General features: G+C 45.6%; 1 protein-coding gene across 1 annotated transcript; it reads left to right on the top strand.

The window, feature by feature from the left end:
• Positions 1 to 1,028: 1,028 nt before the first annotated feature.
• On the top strand, positions 1,029 to 20,939 carry MS4A18 (membrane spanning 4-domains A18). Its single transcript, XM_032151827.2, has 7 exons — positions 1,029 to 1,103; positions 5,547 to 6,029; positions 9,788 to 9,901; positions 12,892 to 12,948; positions 14,834 to 14,929; positions 16,964 to 17,077; positions 19,585 to 20,939. Exons 2-7 carry the CDS (start codon positions 5,559 to 5,561, stop codon positions 19,906 to 19,908), a joined length of 1,176 nt encoding a protein of 391 aa, XP_032007718.1. The 5' UTR covers positions 1,029 to 1,103; positions 5,547 to 5,558; the 3' UTR covers positions 19,909 to 20,939.
• Positions 20,940 to 21,152: the final 213 nt, after the last annotated feature.

Genomic DNA, 21,152 nt, shown 5'->3' on the forward strand with positions numbered 1-21,152 from the left:
CATTTCAACCCATAGCAGGAGATGTGTTCCAGGACTGAGTTCATGTGGGGTGGACAAACAGCCATAAAAGGGGAGATGTGAGGGAGATCAGGAGTGTATAGGAAATTGAGCAAGGAAATTGACTATGTAAAGCATAATCTACATGAAGAAATCTTCCAACTTACTGGGAATGGAGCCACTATATATAGGATGGCGGCTTTAGCCAGTTCATGTAAACTAAAGGAAAGGGTGATTCTATAAGGCTGGAAAAATTGGAGACACACACACACACAAACATCACAGGCAGCTCACATTTGGGGCATGTGGGTTCCAAAGAGATTTAGTTTGACTGGAAAGTTCAGGGAAGGCTTTGTGGAGGAAGAGGCTTCAGAATGAGTGTTGGAGGATGGGGTGAATCTAGACATGCCCCCGTGCCTCTGATTCACACTCTTCTGGAATACACTGTGCCTTCTGTGCAGCTTTGATCTAATCCTTCTTTCAATGCCCAACTTGAGTTAGATGTCCAATTCCACGTCCAGCCACTCAACAAACCTCCTAGGACCAGCCCATCCCTTTGACACATCTCCCAGCTACGTCATCACTGATGGTCTGACTGAATATTTGTTTGTTCCTATCCATACTTGTACTAGAATTATCCCAACAGTGGTTATATTCTGTCTCGTCAACTCCTTGCAAATTCTAGAGCACCTTGTTTCCTAGCATACCACCCAGCACACACCAGACACTCAATAAATGCTCACTGATTGCTTATAAGGGAAATCTATTGGCTCACAAAATCTTAATGACCCACTTCTGGATTTCTCACTTTCTCAAAGAGAAACTTTGGAAGGAGATCCCATGGAATCCCACTTTAACCAAGGCCATAAATACTCTGAGGGGCAAATAAACTCAGCCTGGATGCCAGAGAATAGACGTATTGACTCCAAATGAAACTGCAAAGAGGACTTTGGAGCTTGAAAGAGAAACCTAATTTGAGTTTATTTTCTAGATGATTAACATTAAATAGTGCCAATCCATCAGCTAGCACCAGAATTTCTAGATCAGGCTGCAGAAACCTACAGAGTCTGAAGAAAGAGCATCCAAAGACTTACCAGGACCACAAGGTAAGACTTCTGTGAATTCTTCTGCAGGACTCTGACAGAGCCTGGATAGCACCAGCAGAGACGTGGATCTAGGCAGTCCCTGGGAAGTGTCTCTTGGGAACCACAAGGATTCAGGTGTTCAGACATAGAGTAGTGCCCTCCAGCAAGACAGGCGTGCAGCCACCCATCCTTGGAGGTGCTGGGAGGCTGGGAAGTAACTGAAGAGTCACAACAGATTCTTAAATCGAGCTCCTGTCTCTGCATGGACACAGCAATCTTAAGATAGAAGGCTGGAGACTCTGCTAGGCATTTTCTGGCTGCCTTGCTCCTTGAGCCCAGCTGTAGGCACACTGTGATCAGGTCTACTTAGGACCTCAATCTAGAACTGGTGGAACGGCTTCTGATGGAACCATTCTTTTTTTTTTTTCTTTTTGAGACGGAGTCTTGCTCTGTCACCCAGGCTGGAGTACAGTGGCGTGATCTCGGCTCACTGCAAGTTCCGCCTCCCGGGTTCACGCCATTCTCCTGCCTCAGCCTCCCAAGTAGCTGGGACTACAGGCCCGCCACCATGCCTGGCTAATTTTTTGTATTTTTTAGTAGAGACGTGGTTTCACCGTGTTAGCCAGGATGGTCTCGATCTCCTGACCTCGTGATCTGCCCACCTCGGCCTCCCAAAGTGCTGGGATTACAGGCGGAACCACTCTCTTTGTTCCTGACATTTTCCTGACTGGAGGTAGAATCTCAGGGGTCCCAGGAGCATCCCTCACAGGGCCCAGCTGTTTGTGCTGATTGTCGGGTCTACAGTTGTATTGTTTTTCACACATCGAAGAAGGAGTCCTGCTCTGAAAAAAAGGAAGAGAGAAATGATTCATTTTTTAATATCATGAAGCACAGTATAATATTTATCACAGTATTCATTATGAAAATTGAAGGCAGGGAGACTTTCAATTCTTGTATTTCAAATCTCAACTTCAGCATTTCCTACCTGTGTGACTATGGTCAAGGTACTTAACCTCTCTGAGCCTCAGATAGTTTGTCCAAAAAATGGTCACAACAATAATATATTGCTGGGGGAACTACCTTATATCTACAGGGTTGTGAGGCATCAACATCCAAGGATGCTGTAGTTATTATTCTAAACCACCCTCCTGGGAAACCTGTTATTCTTCAAGAAAGCAAGGAATGTCAAGGTCTAAGGCAGAAGTGGCTCACACTGCCTGCACAGCCTCCATTCATGCAGCTGAACATTCCACCATCCATATGTCACTGGTAGAACATTTCTTCTGGGAAACGAAAACATAGTGAAATGCAAATAGCAGTCAGAAAAAAATAAATTTGAGTCTCAGATCTATTCCTGTGGGTTGCATAATTGTAGACAAGTTATTCCACTTTCAGAGCCTTGATCTCCCTACTTTGCAAAGAGGCGGGTCAGATCAAAATGAGTGAGAAGACAGGGGTGAGTGCCTTAGTCGTCAGGTGAAAGACCAATGACAGTTGTTTTTCCTATGGAAGAGTAGCATGGAAAGGGGCCTCAGAGACCAGCTAGATTTTAAAATAAGGAAAAAGCTAGGAATTTCCTGAAGCTTGATATAACCAATATTTTGAACTGTTGGGATCCAAGGAAAGAGAAGTGAAACCACAAAGGAGAAGTGTAGGGCATTTCTGCATGGGAGTGTTTCTCACAGCAGCATGAGAATCACCTGGAGGGTGTGTTGAAACACAGATGGCTGATCCTTGCCCCTGAACTTTCTGGTAGTTCTGGGGAGGGGACCAAGAATTTGACTTTTCAACAAGTTCCAAGTGACACTGATACTGCTAGTCCAGAGACCATACTTTGAGATCCTCTGCTATTAATACTAAATCAAAATAGTTTGGGGTCAATTAGGAAAAATATTCAAAACAATGGCCCTTCTCTTTTTTTAAGATTGAGGTAACACTTTTATTTTATTTTATTTTTACTCTAAGTTCTGGGATACATGTGCAGAACGTGCAGGTTTGTTACATAGGTATACATGTGCTATGGTGGTTTGCTGCATCTATCAACCCGTCATCTAGGTTTTAAGCCCCGCGTGCATTAGGTATTTGTCCTAATGCTCTCCCTCCCCTCACCTCCCACGCTCCAACAGGCCCCAGTGTGTAATGTTCCTCTCCCTGTGTCCATGTGTTCTCGTTGTTTAACTCCCACTTATGTTTGGTTTTCTGTTCCTGTGTTAGTTTGCTGAGAATGATGGTTTCCAGCTTCATCCACGTCCCTGCAAAGGACATAAACTCATTCTTTTGTATGGCTGCATAGTATTCCATGGTGTATATGTGCCACATTTTCTTTATCCAGTCTATTGTTGAGGGGCATTTGGGTTGGTTCCAAGACTTTGCTAAACAATGGCCCTTCTCTTATGGGTGGTCTCTACCTTTCAACAAAGAACAAATGTTAACTGTTCCCTCTGTGCCAGGTTTATGCTGGCGGTTTTCTCAATCTTCAAAACAACCTTTGGAGATGGTGCCATTATTATGCACCTTTTATAGATAAGAAACTGACAGCGTATGCAACTTGCTCAAGGTCATACAACTAATAAATGAAGGAACTGAGAAGTGGACTTAGGGCTGTCTGAGCTCTTAACCCTGATACTGTCTTGCTTTCGAGTTTATTTTATAGATGATTAATATTAAATAATGCCAATTCCTCAGCTAGCACCAAACTCAAGATGACCATTGACAATTTGGAGTGTTTCTCTCACTCAGGATGCAGTTGGGACAGGGGGATCAATTTATACTTGTGATTTAGAGAGGACAGAAAGCCTCCTGAGAACATACTTCTGGGGTCCTGCACACGTTATTTTGTGCCATAGGATTTGGTGTCTTGCCAGTAAGGACTGTATAATTTAAGTAAAGGGATAAGCTCACCAGCCACAACAATTAACAAGCGAAGTACACTAGTAACATTATCTCTCATCTGAATGGGATATCTTTGCATCTAATAATATCTTTAATGTTCTGAGGGCTACATACCAACCTCCTCCCATTGCACACTTGCTCACCAGCATCAAAAAATTAAGCAATTCTCTAAGTCCAGCTTATCAGTCCTTATCAAATCGGGACAATATCCCAGGTCTCCCTCCAAGTGATTCCCTTCTCAACTTTTTCTAATGCCCAAGATTCAGTAGAAACTGCAGGCTACTAAGGGTTTGATCGCTGTCATAATCTCTAGGACCCTGGACCATAATGGTTTAAACACAAGGAAAATGCAACAAAATTTCTACATGGTCCCAATCCCAACACCAACATAGACAAGACCCACGAAGAGATTGAAAGGGATGATCATTCCCAGGCCACTTGGTCCATGGTTCCTCCTGGGATGTCAAGGGCACCCAAGAAGCCTGGGAAAGACAGTCTGTTTTTTTGCTCTGAAACCAATTAATGTTGAAAAATCATACACGAAATGCCTTAATTAAATTAAACCCATAAATGAGTTAACTAAAGGACAGAAGTATAGCTGCGGCAAATGAGAACCTAGAACCAAGAGTCAAAAGGACATCAAAGATCAAGGTCGTATCTGTGTGTATGTGTGTGTGTATGTGTGTGTGTGTGTGTGTGTGTCTGCGTGTGTATCTGTGTGTGTGTCTGTGTGTCTGTGTCTATGTCTGTGTATCTGTCTTCCTCCCTCCTTCCCTCTGTGTGTGTATGCGTGTGTGTTTGTATCTGTGTATCTGTCTTCCTCCCTCCTTCCCTCTCTGTGCGTGTGTATGTCTGTCTGTCTGTCTATGTCTGTGTCTTCCTCCCTCCTTCCCTCTCTCTCTGTGTGTCTGTCTGTCTGTCTGTCTGTGTGTCTTCCTTTCTCCTTCCCTCTCGCTCTTTCTCTCCTTCCCCCTTCTCCTTCCCCTCTCTCTCTCCTTCTCTCCTCTTCTTTTATCTCTCCCTCCCCCAATGCTTCTCAGCTTTATTCTCTTCACTCTGCTAACTGGTATTCTCTGCTCCCCCTGCACACAACATACATGTGACCCCTCCAACTCTGCATAGCCTCCCATCCCACAGTAGTCCTTGGATGCAATTCCAAATTCCCAGGAGAAAGAAGTTACCAGAGCATTTGGGATCAGTTGTTCATCCCCAGATCAATCAGCTGTTGCCAGGGCAGGGGGCAAGATGGGGAGCTAGCCTGTGCCCACTCAACAAACTCAAGGCATGCAGATTAAAATGCCAACTGCAGGGGGCTAAGCAAAGCCACCACCCAGACTGTGAACAAAAGGTCTGCAAGGAGCTAAGTAGCCTCAGGAAACCTAGTCTTGCAAATCCAAACCCGTAAAAGGAAAACAGCGTGTTCTTGCCAAGAAAGGCAAAAAGTTTATTTTGTCTGGTACCATGCTAGGTGATTCTTATTTTAATGAAGTTGAAACTAAAGATAAGAATGAGATAAGATGCATTATTCATTTTGTCAGAAGAGGGAAATGCACCTTCTTATGTGTTTTGCAGCAGTTGTACACCATGACCGAACAGGTGATTGGAGCCAACAGTGTACCTGGCATTATTGCCCCAGGTAATGTTCACGTCATCCAGCCCAGCTACCTCGTGGCCTCTGGAAGTCATCTGCAGCCTTCAGAGGTGACCACTTACCCAATTTCACCAAAAGTAATCCAGTGTGATACAGCAAGAGCAAACTTACAGAATCTACTCATGGTGAACCAGAACTCAGTGGCAGGTGTACAGAGTCAACCCATTGGGTATCAGCGACAGTATCCGGTGGGAACAGCCAGTTTGCAGACTGTGCCTGGAGTGATCCAATACACACAGGGAATGACGAATCTCCAGATACAGCCTGGAGACCTTCAGAATCCTCTGAATGCTAACCTTGGGCTGACACACACCTCAAACTCATCCCAGTGGAACACATCATTTGCATCATTTACTTCATTTAATCCCAAGAAATTCATAAATGAGGAGGTCAGAACATTAGGGGTGAGTGTGATTTCTCCTTCTCTCCAATTTGGGTCACTTCATAAGCCCTCGTCTAGTGCTCTGGGATGAGGAAGGGAATGTGTTGAGAGGGTAAAGGGGAGATGGAGTGGGTGTGGGGGGCGGTTTCTGGAGGCTGGACCCAGTACAATCACCCAGATGCTGGCCCCTCTCCCTTGTCTTCCTTCCACTCCCCAAGGAGACCCATGGTTTGGGGGAGGCTGAATAATCAGTGAACTTGCCTACCTCACCCAGCTATCTATCAGGGGCATGGGTCAGCAACAATTCCACTCAAAAGACCACTGAGCGGGGAGTCAGGCAATCCAGGTCTCAGGCCAGCTAGATTTGCTGAGTGGCCTTGCAGACATCTCTTCCTCACTCTGGGCCTCCATTTCCTCATCTTTAGAATAAGAAGATTCAGCTTTCTTAAATTCCTTCCAGCTGCAAGGTTTTGTGATTTCCTTTTTAATCAAGGGGGCCCCTGCCTCTTTCCTGCCTCCTCCAGTTTCGTTTAGCACATTGCAAAGCTCAATTCAGTTCTGTTTTTGAGGCAGAAGCCAGATCCCACTGGATGCCTGGCCAACTCCTAGTATGGAGACTGGCATGTCACAGATGCCCATAGTCTATGCACTCATCCATTCAACATGGCAGGTGCCCTGCAAGGAGCTGGAGACTCAGAGATAACCAAGACATCATCCATGAAGACCAAGGAGGGTCTTTGTTCATGGCGGCTGTCATAATTATAATACCTTCTGGCAACTGCCGTGAGACATGCATAGGTTATTGTGGCTGCCCAAAGTGCAAATTGTCTGGCTTCTTTGAGAAGTAACAAACTGCCTAGTGGAGGCAGGAAGACAAGGAAAGGTGCAGGAAGGGGACCCATTCCTCCTTATTTAATCCAGGATCCTTCAGGAGTAGATAAGTAGATTGTACCAGGAACCAGGCGTTGTTTGCCTCCCAAACAACTCAAAATCAAATCCCGAACTAAATTCTATAAAACAGCAATCAGGAATAGAAATCCTGATCAGGCCGGGCATGGTGGCTCACGCCTGTAATCTCAGCACTTTGGGAGGCCAAGGCAGGCAGATCACGAGGTCAGGAGATCGAGACCACCCTGGCTAACATGGTGAAACCCCATCCGTACTAAAAATACAAAAAATTAGCCAGGTGTGGTGGTGGGCACCTGTAGTCCCAGCTTCTTGGGAGGTGGAAGCAGGAGAATGGCATGAACCCGAGGCAGAGCTTGCAGTGAGCCGTGATCATGCCTCTGCACTCCAGCCTGGGCAACAGAGCTAGACTCCGTCTCAAAAAAAAAATAAAAAAAATTAAAAAAAAAAAAAGAAATCCTGGTCACGAGCATCGAGTGAGATTATAAATGTGTGCAGAAATCCTCCAAAAGGTAAAGCTGGTCTATGATATTGCGTAGTAATTATCACCTTGTAGTACAATGACTATCCTTATTATTAATTAATACTGGGTAAAGGCTTGTTAACTTTGGCTCCCAATTATTCTGAGATATTTTGGAAGGATTTGAAAATTTGTCAAAACAGAATTAAGTCAGAGCAAATGTCTGGGGAACCTGGCCAAACAAAATGAAAAGCCGAAAAGCCAAAACTGTGGACTATCTTTAATCAATTACAATTTTGTTTTGGGAAGGAAACTATGCCTGCCTCTTAGCCCTTTTCCCGATTGCCCCAAGAATACTCGCCGGCAACACTTGCAGCTGCAGTATTTAGCCCGAGATAACTTGGCCAAAATCTCCCTTTTATTATAACTTTCGCATTGCTCTAGCATATCTACCTTGGAAACGAGATGTCATTCTATTTATAGCATTCTGTTTTTAGTAGTAGTATTCACATTTACAAAATACAGTAATTCTCAATTGCTAAAAATGTCAAATCCTAGAAAATGTAGCATTTCTACACATGGTGTTAACATTGTTCCCAAACAGTTGTTGGCCGAAGATTCATCTGATGAATCCAATGTTTCCGAAGTAAACAATTCTGATGTTAGTTCTGTTTAGAAATCACTCAAAAAAACCGTTTTTATCATTTATTTTCACACTGAAAATCAGCCAGATTTGCTTCAGCCTCAAGAGTGTGTTTATTTAAAATTAAATGAGTGCTGGCAGCGAGCGGCACTATTTTTTTTCTAAACGGGAACGGGGTTCATTAATATACTGATAAAGTGGGCCTGTAGACAGAGTCAAGCATGTCATCTTAGGAAGGGATGTTCATATGAAACCCAGGTCTGTCACCAATTCATAGACTCATGGACCAGAAGGGCAGAAAGTGGCTGCTCTACACTGGTCATTTGATCCCTGAGGAAACTGAGGCCCGGAGAAGCCAGTGGTAAACGCTGTAGGAGCCCCAAATGAGAGGGGATTCATCCTGGATGGGGGGGTCAGGAAAAGAATCTGTCTGGTCCTTAAGGGAAGGATAGGATTTCAGTAGGAGGAGGGTAAAGCAAGCAGATTTCAGATAGTGGCAACAGTGGAGGAAAAGCAGGGGGGAAGGGGAAAAACACAGGACTTGCAGGGGACAGAGGATCTCCCCGTGTGTACGTTGCCAAGGGGAACTGTGGGGACATCATAGAGGAGGCCACAAAAAGAATATCGGTACCGGGAAGATGAATAGAGTCAGCAGAGGGCATTGAAATACTTACTGCACCCAGGCTGGCGCAGTGGCTCACGCCTGTAATCCCAGAACTTTGGGAGGCCAAGGCGGGCAGATCACGAGGTCAGGAGATTGAGACCATCCTGGCTAACATGGTGAAACCCCGTCTCTACTAAAAATACAAAAAAAAATCAGCCGGGCGGGGTGGTGGGCACATGTAGTCCCAGCTACTCGGCAGGCTGAGGCAGGAGAATCACGTGAACCCGGGGGGCACAGCTTGCAGCGAGCCGAGATCAGGCCATTGCACTCCAGCCTAGGTGACAGGGCAAGACTTTGTCTCAAAAAAAAAAAAAAAAAGAAAGAAAGAAACTCCTACTGCATGCTAGGAACTGGGCTACAAGTTTTATAGGCACTTTCAATCTCTACCACAGCCCTGCAAGCTGGATACTGTTACCCCCATCTTACAAATATGTAGCCTCTCATAAACATGCTCTTGAGGCTGAAGCAAATCTGGCTGATTTTCAGAGTGAAAATAAAATATAAAGACCTTTCTTTGAGTTATTTCTAAACAGAACTAACATCGAATGGTCTGAATCATCAGAATCATATATTTTGGAAAAATCGGATTCATCACATGAATTTTGGCCAACAACTGTTCGAGAACGATGTTAACATCGCGCGTAGGAATGCCAAGTTTTCTAGGATTTGACATTTTCGGTTTCCCTGCGAATAAGGAAACCCTGAGGCAGAGAGGATATTTGCTGGAGACCACACAGCCGGCCAGTGCTGCAGCCAGGACAGGAGCCCATGTGGTTTTCAGCCACAACCCAGGCTCAGCCTGTGTCTCTGCACACTTGTGGGCTCAGTCTGAAGGGAACACATTTCTTGCTCTGTTATAGGCTGTCTTACCTTTCCTTTATGCCTGTGGTTCTCAGCCTGAGTGCAAATTCGCATCACCTGTGAAGTTTTTAAAAAAACACCCAGGCATGGACCCCACCCTCAGAGATTTGTATCCGGTTGGTCCGGGATGAGCCTCAACACCAATCACACCTGGGGTGATTCTGCGGCACAGCCAGGGTGGAAAACAGCTCCACAGCCCACAGGCCCCCAGTTCTGCTCTCTCACAGCGACTTGTTCTCCCTGCAGGCCATCCAGATCCTCATCGGCCTGACGCACATGTTCTCTGCAATTAACCCTGTGCTGTATCACTATTCTTCTGTGACCTGGTTGTCAGGGTACCCACTCTGGGGAGGATTATCCGTGAGTACAAGGCCATATGGTCTCCTTCCTGGGTCACCAGACTGGGACAAGAAGGAAGTGGAGGAAGAAGGAATGTGGAATCCCATTCCCAGTAATATGCCTCTGTAGACTAGAGCCAGCCTCCAACTTGCAGATACAGCAAAGGGTTGTATCAACTCCCTGCCCCAGCAACCCTCCCTCCCACCACCACCCTCCCCATCTCCCATGCCCCCACCCAGCCTCTAGGGAACTATTAGCTACAAACACTCATTATCATGTGCTTTACCTCTTCTAGCCTCTCTGGGTTCTCTTTTATGAGATATTTATCTGATAAGGCCGGGCAGAGTGGCTCACGCAGGTAATCCCAGCACTTTGGGAGGCCGAGGTAGGTGAATCACTTGGGGTCAGGAGTTTGAGACCAGCCTGGGCAACATGGCAAGAACCCCCATCTCTACAAAAATACAAAAAATTAGCTGGATGTGGTGGTGTGCGCTTGTAGTCCCAGCTACTTGGGATGCTGAGGTGGGAGGACCACCTGAGCCCAGGAGGTGGAGGCTGCAGTGAGCCATGATCGCACCACTGCACTCCAGCCTGGGTAACAGAGTGAGAGCCTGTCTCAAAGAAAAAAAAAGAAATATCTCATATGTAACTCAGAGTACGTAAAGTTGTGTGCTATAGACAGCATCTACCTACCATACCAGTTATGGGAGCCGACTGCAAAATTTCCAGGAATTATGTAAAATGATTGTCAAACCATTTGGTAGCAGGAAGTTGGCCATGTTGGGTATACATACGACATGGAAATCAACACGTGCTCCAAATCAGGGCCCTTCCCTGCACTGCTGCCACCTCATAAGGCAGATGTTAATCATTTACCAGCAGGCCATTCAGTGTATTTAATCTTGCAGAGCTTAAATAATATTAATAAATTGAACACCCACATGTACGATTCCACTTAGATAAGGTCCCTAGGGTAGTCAAATTCATAAAGATAGAAAAAGCAGCATGGTGATTGCCAGGGGCTGGGGTAAGGGGGTAATGGGGAGTTAGTGTTTTATGGGGACAGAGTTTCAATTTGGGATGATAAAAGGAGATCTTGGGGTGGCTAGTTGCACAACAATATGAATTTTCTTTTCTTTTCTTTTCTTTTTTTTTTTTTTTTTTTTGAGGTGGAGTCTTGCTCTGTTGCCCAGGCTGGAGTGCAGTATTACCATCTCAGCTCACTGCAACCTCTGCCTCCTGAGTTCAAGAAATTCCCCTGTGTCGGCCTCCCAAGCAGCTGGGATTACAAGCGTGCACCACCATTCCCAGCTAATTTTTTGTATTTTTAGTAGAGACAGGGTTTCGCCATGTTGGCCAGCCTGGTCTTGAACTCCTGACCTCAGGTGATCTGCCCACCTTGGCTTCCTAAAGAGCTGGGATTACAGGCATGAGCCATCCCACCCAGCCTAACAATATGAATTTTCTTGGTGCTAGTAAACCAAACACTTGAAGGGGTTTGAATGGTATGTTTTAAGTTGTGTGTATTTTACCACGATTTAAAATAATACATTAAATTAAAGTTTTTAAAAATGAACACTTACGTGTCCACCACCTAACTTAAAAAACAAAGTATCACCCGTGGTTTTTAAATTTTCAAATCCCTATGAGTATCCCCTCTATGCCCCGAAAGGTAACCACTATTTTCAATGTAATGTTTTTCATTCCCTTGCTTTTTTTTTTTTGAGACAGAGTCACTCTGTCACCCAGGCTGAGACACAGTGGCACAATCTTGGCTCACTGCAACCTCTGCCTCCTAGGTTCAAGCGATTATCCTGCCTCAGCCTCCTGAGTAGCTGGGATTACAGGCGTGCACCACTACTCCCAGCTAATTTTTGTATTTTCAGTAGAGACAGGGTTTCACCATGTTAGCCAGGCTGGTCTCGAATTCCTGGTCTCATGATCCGCCCGCCTCAGCCTCCCAAAGTGCTGGGATTACAGGCGTGAGCCACCGCGTCCAGCCTCCCTTGCTTTTCTTTATGGTCCGATCATATTTACCTATATGCCTAAGCAACGAGTGGCTTGGCTTTGCATGTTTACAAATGCATATACATGGAATAATCCTGTATCTGCATGCAGCTGGCTCTTTTCCCCCACTGGGCATTTTGTTTGGGAAGAAGTGAGTTCCTTTGAGGGGTAGCTTCAAGAGAGCTAGCAAAACCCCTGAGTGCCCCTATTCTCCCCCGCCAGTAATCCCACCCTTGTTCTCTCACTTGAACTGCATGACCCACTTGTAGATAGAGAGGGCTGGAATCATTATCTATGCCCATTTGCCAGATGAGGAGACCGAAGCTCAAGATCTTCCTCTAGCACTTTCTGGTGATGAGGATGACACCACCACATCCTCATCGCCGGAAAGTGCTGGAGGAATGTCCTGAGCCCAGGCCCCCTCAGTTCAGGGCTCTCATAACTGAACAGAGCTCTTACTGCCTCTGATGCTCATGTTTCCATCACCTGCCTAGCAGCATCAAGTGCTAAAGAGGACCCTCCAGCTGGGTCCAGGACCACAGCAGATGAGGCCACAGCCCAGGTCTCCTGTCTCCCAGCCCCAAGGCTCCACCCCCCACACTACTCAGCCCCTGATTTTCCAAGATCACAGTTGAGGATAGGGCAGCGTGAGGCCAAATGAGCAATAAATGCATTTGGGCGATGATATGTCCAGACAGTGGACTCAAGGAGAATCAGTCAAAAAATAATAATAATGAGATTTACAGCATCCTAGGACAAAATTCAGGTTTTTAGGAGAAAGGAAGGTGTTAGCCTAGACCCACAGAAGTTTGAGTATCATGGTATTTAGTCTATTTGGTGCCTAACCATTGGGATAGTAAAAATGTTGGGAGGAAATAAACAGATTTGCACATTTTGTGAAACAAGGTGCATAGAACATAAAGATTGAGAAATGCGTCCCTGAGTGGACAGCTGTCTTTTTTAACATGCTGCACAATTGGTCATTCTTTTTTCTGTCTGCCTAGTATATTGTATCTGGATCCCTCTCAGTATGGGCTGCAAAGGACCCCAGTCCTTGTGTGGTAAGTCACAGTGCTGTCTTTGATGATCCTTGAATGTTAGAATTTGACTCTCTACCAAACATGAAAAACGGAGACTCACAGTAGTGGTGTGGCCTGGCCCTGGCCCTGGGTACAGTGCATTTCCATACCTTATTCCAGTCAATCCCCATCACTCTATGAAGCTGTATTATCCCCATTTTTCAGAGGAGAAAATTGAGGAGCAGAGAGGTCAGGTGGCTTGCCTAAGATCACACAGTGAGTACATGGCAGAGCTGGGATTTGACCCCAGAACCCTCTGATTCCGAAGCTGTTCTTTTTTAACTATTGCATTTTACTATTCAAAAACTTAGCTCTTTGGGAAACTCATGAGTATTTATGCGCAGTGCCTTATGGGTGCTCTGAATTAAGCAGAAAGCCAGGCCTGAGCCAAACGAAAATGTGTGTGCATTTTAGCCATCTCTTTAAGATATTTTCCACCATCCTCTTTGTGTGGACCTAGAAAAGTGACAGCAATGCCTGCCTTGAGCAATTTAAAGTCTCAACCAAGAGCACAGGACCCAGAATTCCCTTGCACCTTTGGAGCATTTATTCTCTGTCTCAGCATCCAGCAAAGTATCTGGTCATGTTTTGATTTTTGTTGCAGCCTCTAAGAAGCTTAGGGATAAATTTAGAGCTCCACAATGGCCCTTCTCTCATCTCCTTCCTTCTCAGGTCCTCCTTTCCCTCTCCACTTTCTCTACATGGCTTGTCGTCTTTCTTCTGCCTTTTGATGGGAAATCAGTGGGTCAGCTAGGTGTTGGGTGTCTAACAGAGGGTTTCCCAATTACCAATCTCCAGTCTACAAGGCAAACTCCTGTGGCCCCACAGTCTGCCTTGCTTCACCCCCTTTAGGAAGAACAGAGTCCTCCAGACACCCCAGCATCAGCCAAGCTCACACCGCCTGTTCATATCCGAACAGGACTGGGAAGTCCCATATCCCCTGGGAAGTCAAATGCTCTCCCTAAGGTGTCTGCTGACTTGCGGGGGTCTCCTGGTCCTCTCTTGCTCTGACATCTGACTTTCTATTGAAATCTCAACTTCCGTTTCTACTTTATACATCTTACAGCTGTCCTGGCCTCAGCCCAAATGTAGAACACGGTCCCTTTCTCTTTCACCTTTCTCTCTTCATCCCCACAACCCTCTTAAAGGGAAGCAGCTTGAGTAGGGACGGATAATGAATAATTAGAGGATTTCAGCCTCTCAACACTGAGCAGCAGACCCCTCAAAGTTGAATATGAGACTTTCCGGTTCTGAAAACCTTCCCCAGCCAATCCTGCCAGCATGCTGGCCCCAGCCTTCCACCACAGGGACCAAGTCTCCCCAATTCCCTTCCCTCAATTCAAGCTTGGGATCTCTGCTCACTTCTTCTGCAGAGCAGGTCTGCATCTTTGCCTTATCTCTTTCTGAATCTCATTGCCTACTCTCTGCTGCTTCGCAAGAAATTTTCCCAAACACATCCAGTCCCTGCCATAGAAGGATGCTGCACATTGATTAACGAATGATTTTGGGTGGAGGTTTGGAGGAAAGAAAGGATCAGGTAAAACAATTAACAGCTACTAGGCTTAATACCTGAGTGATGAAATAATCTCTACAACAAACCCCCATGCCACAAGTTTACCCATGAAACAAACCTGGACTTGTACCCATGAACTTAAAATAAAAGTTTAAAAAAAAAGCAATGGTTTTTCTCACCTCACTATCGCTAAAATAAATGCTTCTCCATCCTGCCTGGCCATCTCTTTTCTGCCCTGCCTTCTCTCTTCTCTGCCCTGCCTTCTCTCTTCTCTGACTTCCCAAGAGTCCCCACAAGCTGGGCTTCAGACTGTTCAGACTCGGCTCCCTCTCTCCTCTCCCTCCTCTCCTGCAGGTGAACAGCAGCATCAGCTTGAACATCATCAGCGCACTCTTTGCCTTTGCCGGGATCTTCGTTATCATTACAGATCTGATCCTTTACTATGTGACGGTGAGCATTTGACTGCCAGGGCCCCGTGCTGCCAAAGGACCAGGAGGGCTTCTGAGGTTGCCTCCAGAGCAGAATGGAATTGCCCCAGAATTCCATCCTAGTATGACAACCACTACATCCATAAGCTATTTAACCCTCACCAAAACTCTGTGCCCTCTGAGGTGGCCATGATAAACTCCATTTCACAGTGAGGACACTGAGACTCAGAGAGGTGTAGCCACTTGACCCTCCTCATACCTATCCTATTCTCTGCTTGGAGGTAGCAGGTGGCCAGGTAAGCAGCCTAGGCCGCTGCCACACTCAGACTCACAAGATCACCTGCCCCTAGGGGTCTCTCGAGGGATAGCCTTTCACACAAACAGGAGGTGCTGATGCTAGTTCTGGTCTTTTGGTGGGGGGACCTCCAGATGCAGATGCAAAGACAAGGATTCAGGTGCAAGTCGTGTATTTCAGAGGTTATTCTAGGAAACCTCGCTAGAGGAGGGAAGAAGTAAGACAAACAAGGGGAGGAAGCTGCACTATAAACGTTATTATCTGGCAAGGACCCCTGGAGATGGACCTGCCAGGGCCCTGGTAGCCAAGGAATGATATGCACCTTAGCTACACCCTGTCTTGGAGTGAGGGAGCTGGGGTATTTATCCATCAACTCCCCTCAATCATTGATCAAAAACTGCCCCGAGGGGCATCAATTCCCTAGTGCTTCCAGTCTGCCATGCTCATGGGCAAAGGAGTTTCTTGTGGCCAAAGGAAGCCCTCAAGTGAAGCCATGCAAATGAAAGTCAGGCAGCAGGCATGGAAGGACATCAGTAACATTGACACAGTACTTGAGGAGGCCTGAAGAACAAGATCGAGAGTAGCTAGCTCCACAGTTGGCTGCAATCTGATCCTCTCTCAGGACTAACCAAATGGGCAAGGGAAGGCTGGCAGGACACACGGTCTTAAACCAGACGTGTCTACAGGCGTGAGGGCAGTCTCTAAGGGGAGAGCTCCCTGAAGGCCCCAGGAAGAAACCTGATGCACAGGGTGTAACTTGGTATCCAGGGGATGTGGCAGCAAGACGCTGGCCTCTGGAGTCCAACAGGATGCAACAGGATGTCCCAACAAGGGAGTGGATTGTGGTCATGCAGAACCAAGAGCACAACAGCTACAAATCCTAAAGGTGGTCATTTGGCAATCAGTATCTCTGTCATCAAGGAGCATACTAGTGCAGTGTAGCACAACGGCGCTGGATTCCAACAGGCATTCCAAGCCCTGGGCTCCCCACCCTCTGCTCCAGGGAAAGAGTGTGTAGGCATGAGAGGAGCTCAGTGACCCCTCCCACCCTACTGTGGGCAGGGACCAGGCCCAGAGCACACTGAGCTCTCTGGGGCCCCTTCAATCCTGCCTTAGCTTCTGTCTTGACAGAATCCCTTGAAGCTCTGAGGTCCCATCCCAACCTGTCCAGGGCAGTATGAGGCAGGGATACTGGAAGAGGGCTGAGAAAGCCAGGAGCCAGGCAGAGCTAATGACCCCAACCTAGCTGGTTTCTATCCCCTGGCCCCATGCAAGGAGCCCAGACCCTCACACAGGGTTTCCTAGACAGTGCACTTGTTGAAATGTCTCAGTTTGGGTTCCTCCCAGAAGCAGAATTTGAGACAAGTAGTTTATCTGGGAGAGGAAACAAACACCAACCTAAGCGGTAAGGGAGCTGGGGTATTTATACACCAGACCCTGACAGTCATGGAGAGAGGGCTATTCTCAAGAGGCACTCATTTCCTGGAACTCTGAGCCTGTGCAAACAGCAAAGTAGGCTCCAGAGGCCAGAGAGAGCCCTGAGGCAAAGGAATACAGGTGCTGGCAGTTGAAGTCAGGCCAGTGACTAAGAGGGTAAGGCAAGGGCATATAAAATGGGTGACCCAAGCATCTGTTCCAAAGGGCCACATGCAGAGAGGGTCTCAGGCCTTCTAGGTGAGGTGTGTGGCACTCCAAATGTGGACTGTCACCTAGGCCATCAACCTGAAGGACTAAATGCCTTCCATTTCTCTTTGCCTTTAGACATATACAAAGGCAGTTTCTGGCAGTCTTCTCCCCTTTGCCTTCCTGGAGGTCATCCTCACTTGTGTGGTCTCACATTTTGGGTGCCAGGCTACCTGCTGCAGACAATTTGAGGTAAGCATTGGACTCTGTTCCAGGAATCAGAGCATACTCTGGGGTTGGGCGTGGGCTATAGCAAGAGGTAACCAGAGATCTGGAGAAATGAGGCCTGAGAGAGGGTATATTAGTTAAGTTTTGCTGCATAGCAACCTACCCCAGAACTTAGTGACTCCCGGTTATTTAGCTCTTTATTCTGTGCATCATTAGCTTGGGCTATGATCAGTGGGTAGCTCTTCTGTTGGCTTCAGATGAACTCACCCTTGTATCTTAGCTTGGGGATGGTTGGTCTCCAGAGACCTTCGTGAAATAGCTCACCTCTGCTCCACATGTTATCTCATCCTCCAGTACGCTCACCAGAGCTTCTTCTTGGGGAGCTGGGTTCCAAGAGTAGCAAGACACAGCAAACTCCCACAGGCAAGCACTTTAAGTCCCTGCTTGCATCACATTTGCTAATGTCCCACTGGCCACAGTCAGTCACATGGCCAAACCCAGATTCCACGAGTGGAGCAACAGCTCTACCTCTTGATAAGAGGAGCTACAAAGTCACCCAGCAAAGGTTAATGAATATAAGGATTTGTAACCAGTATTGCAGTCTACAACACTCTTTCCTCTGGCCACAAATTACTCACAGCTGTCCAAGATGCAAAGTATGCTCAGCCCATATTTTGGATGCCCAAACATCCCATCTAATCATGACATCAGGCTTGAAGTCTAGGATCCAAATCAGATCTAGATGTGACTGAGGATTTGGGTGTATTGCTTTTCTTGATCCAGAAACCATGAACTAAAAGCAAGTTCTGTCCCCATATATCCAACCTACTTTAGTGAGAGAAAAATAGGATAAATAGAATTCTGTTATTTCCCCATTCAATAAAGGAAAGAACAGAAGCACAAGATTGTCACTGCTCCATAATAATTCTGAAATCCTATGGGGCACATGTTGTCCTACCCTGGAAGCAGAGAATGTTTCTTGATTAGGAGTCAATTTGTCTCTCTGGAAGACTCTACCCATGCCATTGTTTTCTACTGCTTCCTGAGAGGAGCTCTCTAATCCATTGTTTTCCAGGACCTTGACTCCATCCTCTGGACTCTTGGCTCCACCCTCAGAAACATGTTTTCTTTTTGCATAAGAAAAGGCCTATATTTTCCACCTTGCTTTCTCAATCTGCTTCCCATATTAAGAGTGAGCCCCAAAGGTCTTTTTGCAGTTTGAGCAATTTCAGTCAGGTTTGGTCCAAGTTGGTAATCCTGTTACTAATACAATTCCCTTAAAAACTCCAAGGGTGTTTTATGTATCAGATTATGGCTTTCACTGTCTGATAAGAGCCACACCTGAGACTGTGTTCTAGACACACTTCTCGATCTAAATCTACCAATGTCTATTTTGGGATTAGGCTTCTGTGAGACCAATACCTTAAGATTCTTAGAAGCATTTCTGTCTAGCTGAAAGGGTCTAATAAGCACTGATTAAGCTTTTCAAAGTTCTTAACAAAGGGCTGTGTAGACACATCCTTGTTTGATCTTTGTTCTTAGGCCTGGTTTTACTTTGAATGCTATTTATCCATTGAGGACCTTGGAAATTAGAGAAAATCTTGTTTTCTAACTCATCAAGTCCTGGGCTCTCTACTTTGCCTCTAAATACCACTTGCAAACTAAATCATTCCTTCTTTATCCTCTCACTTTCTCACAGCACTTTACCATACGCAACCAGAAGCACCCAAATGACATTTTCAATACTTTGCCTGATGATCTCCTTAGCCAAGTCCAAAAGTTATTAGATGCATATTTTTGTCTTCTAAAGTACAACAGCACTCCACCACTACACAACATGGGAAATCATTTCTCCAGTCTGCTGTGGCAGTTTCCTCTCCCCTTTTCCAGACTCCTCCAGCAGTGAGATCACCACTTTTCCAGCCTTTGCTAGAGGCTTACTCACAGCTTCTCCAGCCCCACCTGCCACCTAGTCCCAAACCCAATGCATGTGTTGGATTATTGTTATCTTACTTCTAGCTACCAATTTCTAAGTCAATTAGATTTTGCCCCATATCAAACAACTCCAAAACTTAATAGCTTATTCAACAACCACTTATTTAGCTCCTGATTCCCTGGGTCTGCTGGGCAGTTCTTCTGATCTCTGCTGGGCCTGCCATGAATCTGTAATCAGTTGGTGAGTTGTCTGGTGGCTGGATAATATTGGGCAGTCCCACATGGGTGTCTGGCTGTTTGCAAGCTGGCAATCAACAGGGACAACTGGGCCACTTGTCTTGCATTATCCAGCAGTCAGGCCAGTCTTTATGTTCAGTGTTCCAAAGAGCAACAAGAGAAAGCAAGCTCCAATGGGCAGACACCGTACAGGCCACATTTACTGTTATCCCCTTGGCCAAAGAAAGTCACATGACCAAGCCCAGCATCAGGGAGAGGGTCTACCTAAAGGTATGGAAACAGAAAGGAGAAAAAATTTATGGCCATTTTTGTTGTTTACTACAGAGGAAGATGATGACCACATGTCCTTTGTCTTTCAGAATGTGACAGTGATTCCAACCGTATCCAGTTTTGACCCAGCCAATACCACCACCAGCCCTGTCAATGCTACCACTGGTCCTGTCAATGCTACCACTGGCCCTTTCAGTGCTACCAATGGTCCTGTCAATGCTACCATTCACCCTGTCAACACCACCACCAGCCCTGTCAATGTTACCACTGGTCCTGTCAATGCTAACCTTGGCCCTGTCAATGTGACAACTGGCCCCGTTAACACTACCACTGCCTGTGCCAAAACTACCACCAGCTCTGTCAATGCTATCCACACCAACAGTGTACCCCCGAACCCTCATACCAAGAAATAGCTGATTTGCACAGAGATAGATGACATGGGATGCCTGTCTCAATGACAAGGGGATACACTGCAGCAGTATCTTTCTTTCTCCCTGAAACTTCCATGACCATAACTCTAGCCTTGTTGCCAGACTGAAATGAACAAGCATTTCCTCTCCTCTTCACTCCTAAGCTTCATTTTTGTTTGTTATTGATGTCTTTTTTTCATTCATAAATAATTTTCCTTTGGCTGTCAGTATCTTTTAACCTTGGCAAAGTGCAGGGTGCATTTTGTTTCCATGGTTCCTGATGTATGCTCACTGTTGAAAAACTGGTTCTAAATCGGTGCCTCAGCCATGGAATTCTTGTAGGTCCAACTTCTTCCCAGTCCCCAGCTCTAACTCTGACATGGTTCTCCCCAACAGAGGACGGGGAGCAATGTGGAGTGTGTTCAGTATTCCCAGGTGTAGGAGGAGGGAAATCTTTGTGACCTAGAGTTAGGTGAAGAGTTTTTAAACAAGACACCAAAAATACAATTCACAAAAGGAAAAAAATCAATAAGTTGGACTTAGAATTAAAAACAGTTGCTCTGTGAAAGATCTTGCTAAGATAAACAGTCACAGGCTGGAAGAAAATATTTGCAAATCATATATCTGACAAAGGACATGTTTCCACAATATATAAAGAATTCTCTAAACTCAACAGTATAAAAAAATCTAATCACAAAATGGACAAAAGGCTTGAACAGAGGCTCTAACAAAGAGAATATAGGGTTGCAAATAAGCATATGAAAAGATGTTCAATGTTATTAGCCGTTAAGTACAATGAAATAACACTACACACCTATTAGAATGGCTAAAATTAAAAATACTGATAATACCAAGTGCTGGTGAAAACAGAGCAACTGGAGGTCTCAGATGTTGTTAGGATGTAAATGGCACTGCTACTCTGGAAAACAACTTGGCTGATTATTATAAAGCAAAGTATGCACTTACCATATGACTCAGCAATCTTGCTCCTGGGTATTTATCCTAGAGAAAATAAAACTTACTTCCACACGAAATGCGAATAGCAGCTTTATTTGTAATAAACAAAAACTGGAAACAACCTGAGTGTTCTTCACTGGATAATAATGGAAAAGCAAATCGTGCTACATCCATACAACAGAATACTTCTCAGCAGTAAAAAGGAACAAGCTATTGATGGCTGTGGGGGAGGCAAAACTTTACCTCTACCTATCTTCATTTTTGTTTGTTATTGATGTCTTTTTTTTTTT

This window comes from Hylobates moloch, unplaced genomic scaffold (assembly GCF_009828535.3).
Source record: "Hylobates moloch isolate HMO894 unplaced genomic scaffold, HMol_V3 SCAFFOLD_5, whole genome shotgun sequence".
Taxonomy (NCBI): domain Eukaryota; kingdom Metazoa; phylum Chordata; class Mammalia; order Primates; family Hylobatidae; genus Hylobates; species Hylobates moloch.

Bases quoted from the DNA above. Each gene is read 5' to 3' on its own strand.
- MS4A18 (XM_032151827.2), top strand. From the start codon at position 5,559: ATGACCGAACAGGTGATTGGAGCCAACAGTGTACCTGGCATTATTGCC. The intron at 12,949-14,833 runs GTAAGTCACAGT...CCTCTCCTGCAG, and splicing joins AGGACCCCAGTCCTTGTGTG to GTGAACAGCAGCATCAGCTT. The intron at 14,930-16,963 runs GTGAGCATTTGA...CTTTGCCTTTAG, and splicing joins TGATCCTTTACTATGTGACG to ACATATACAAAGGCAGTTTC.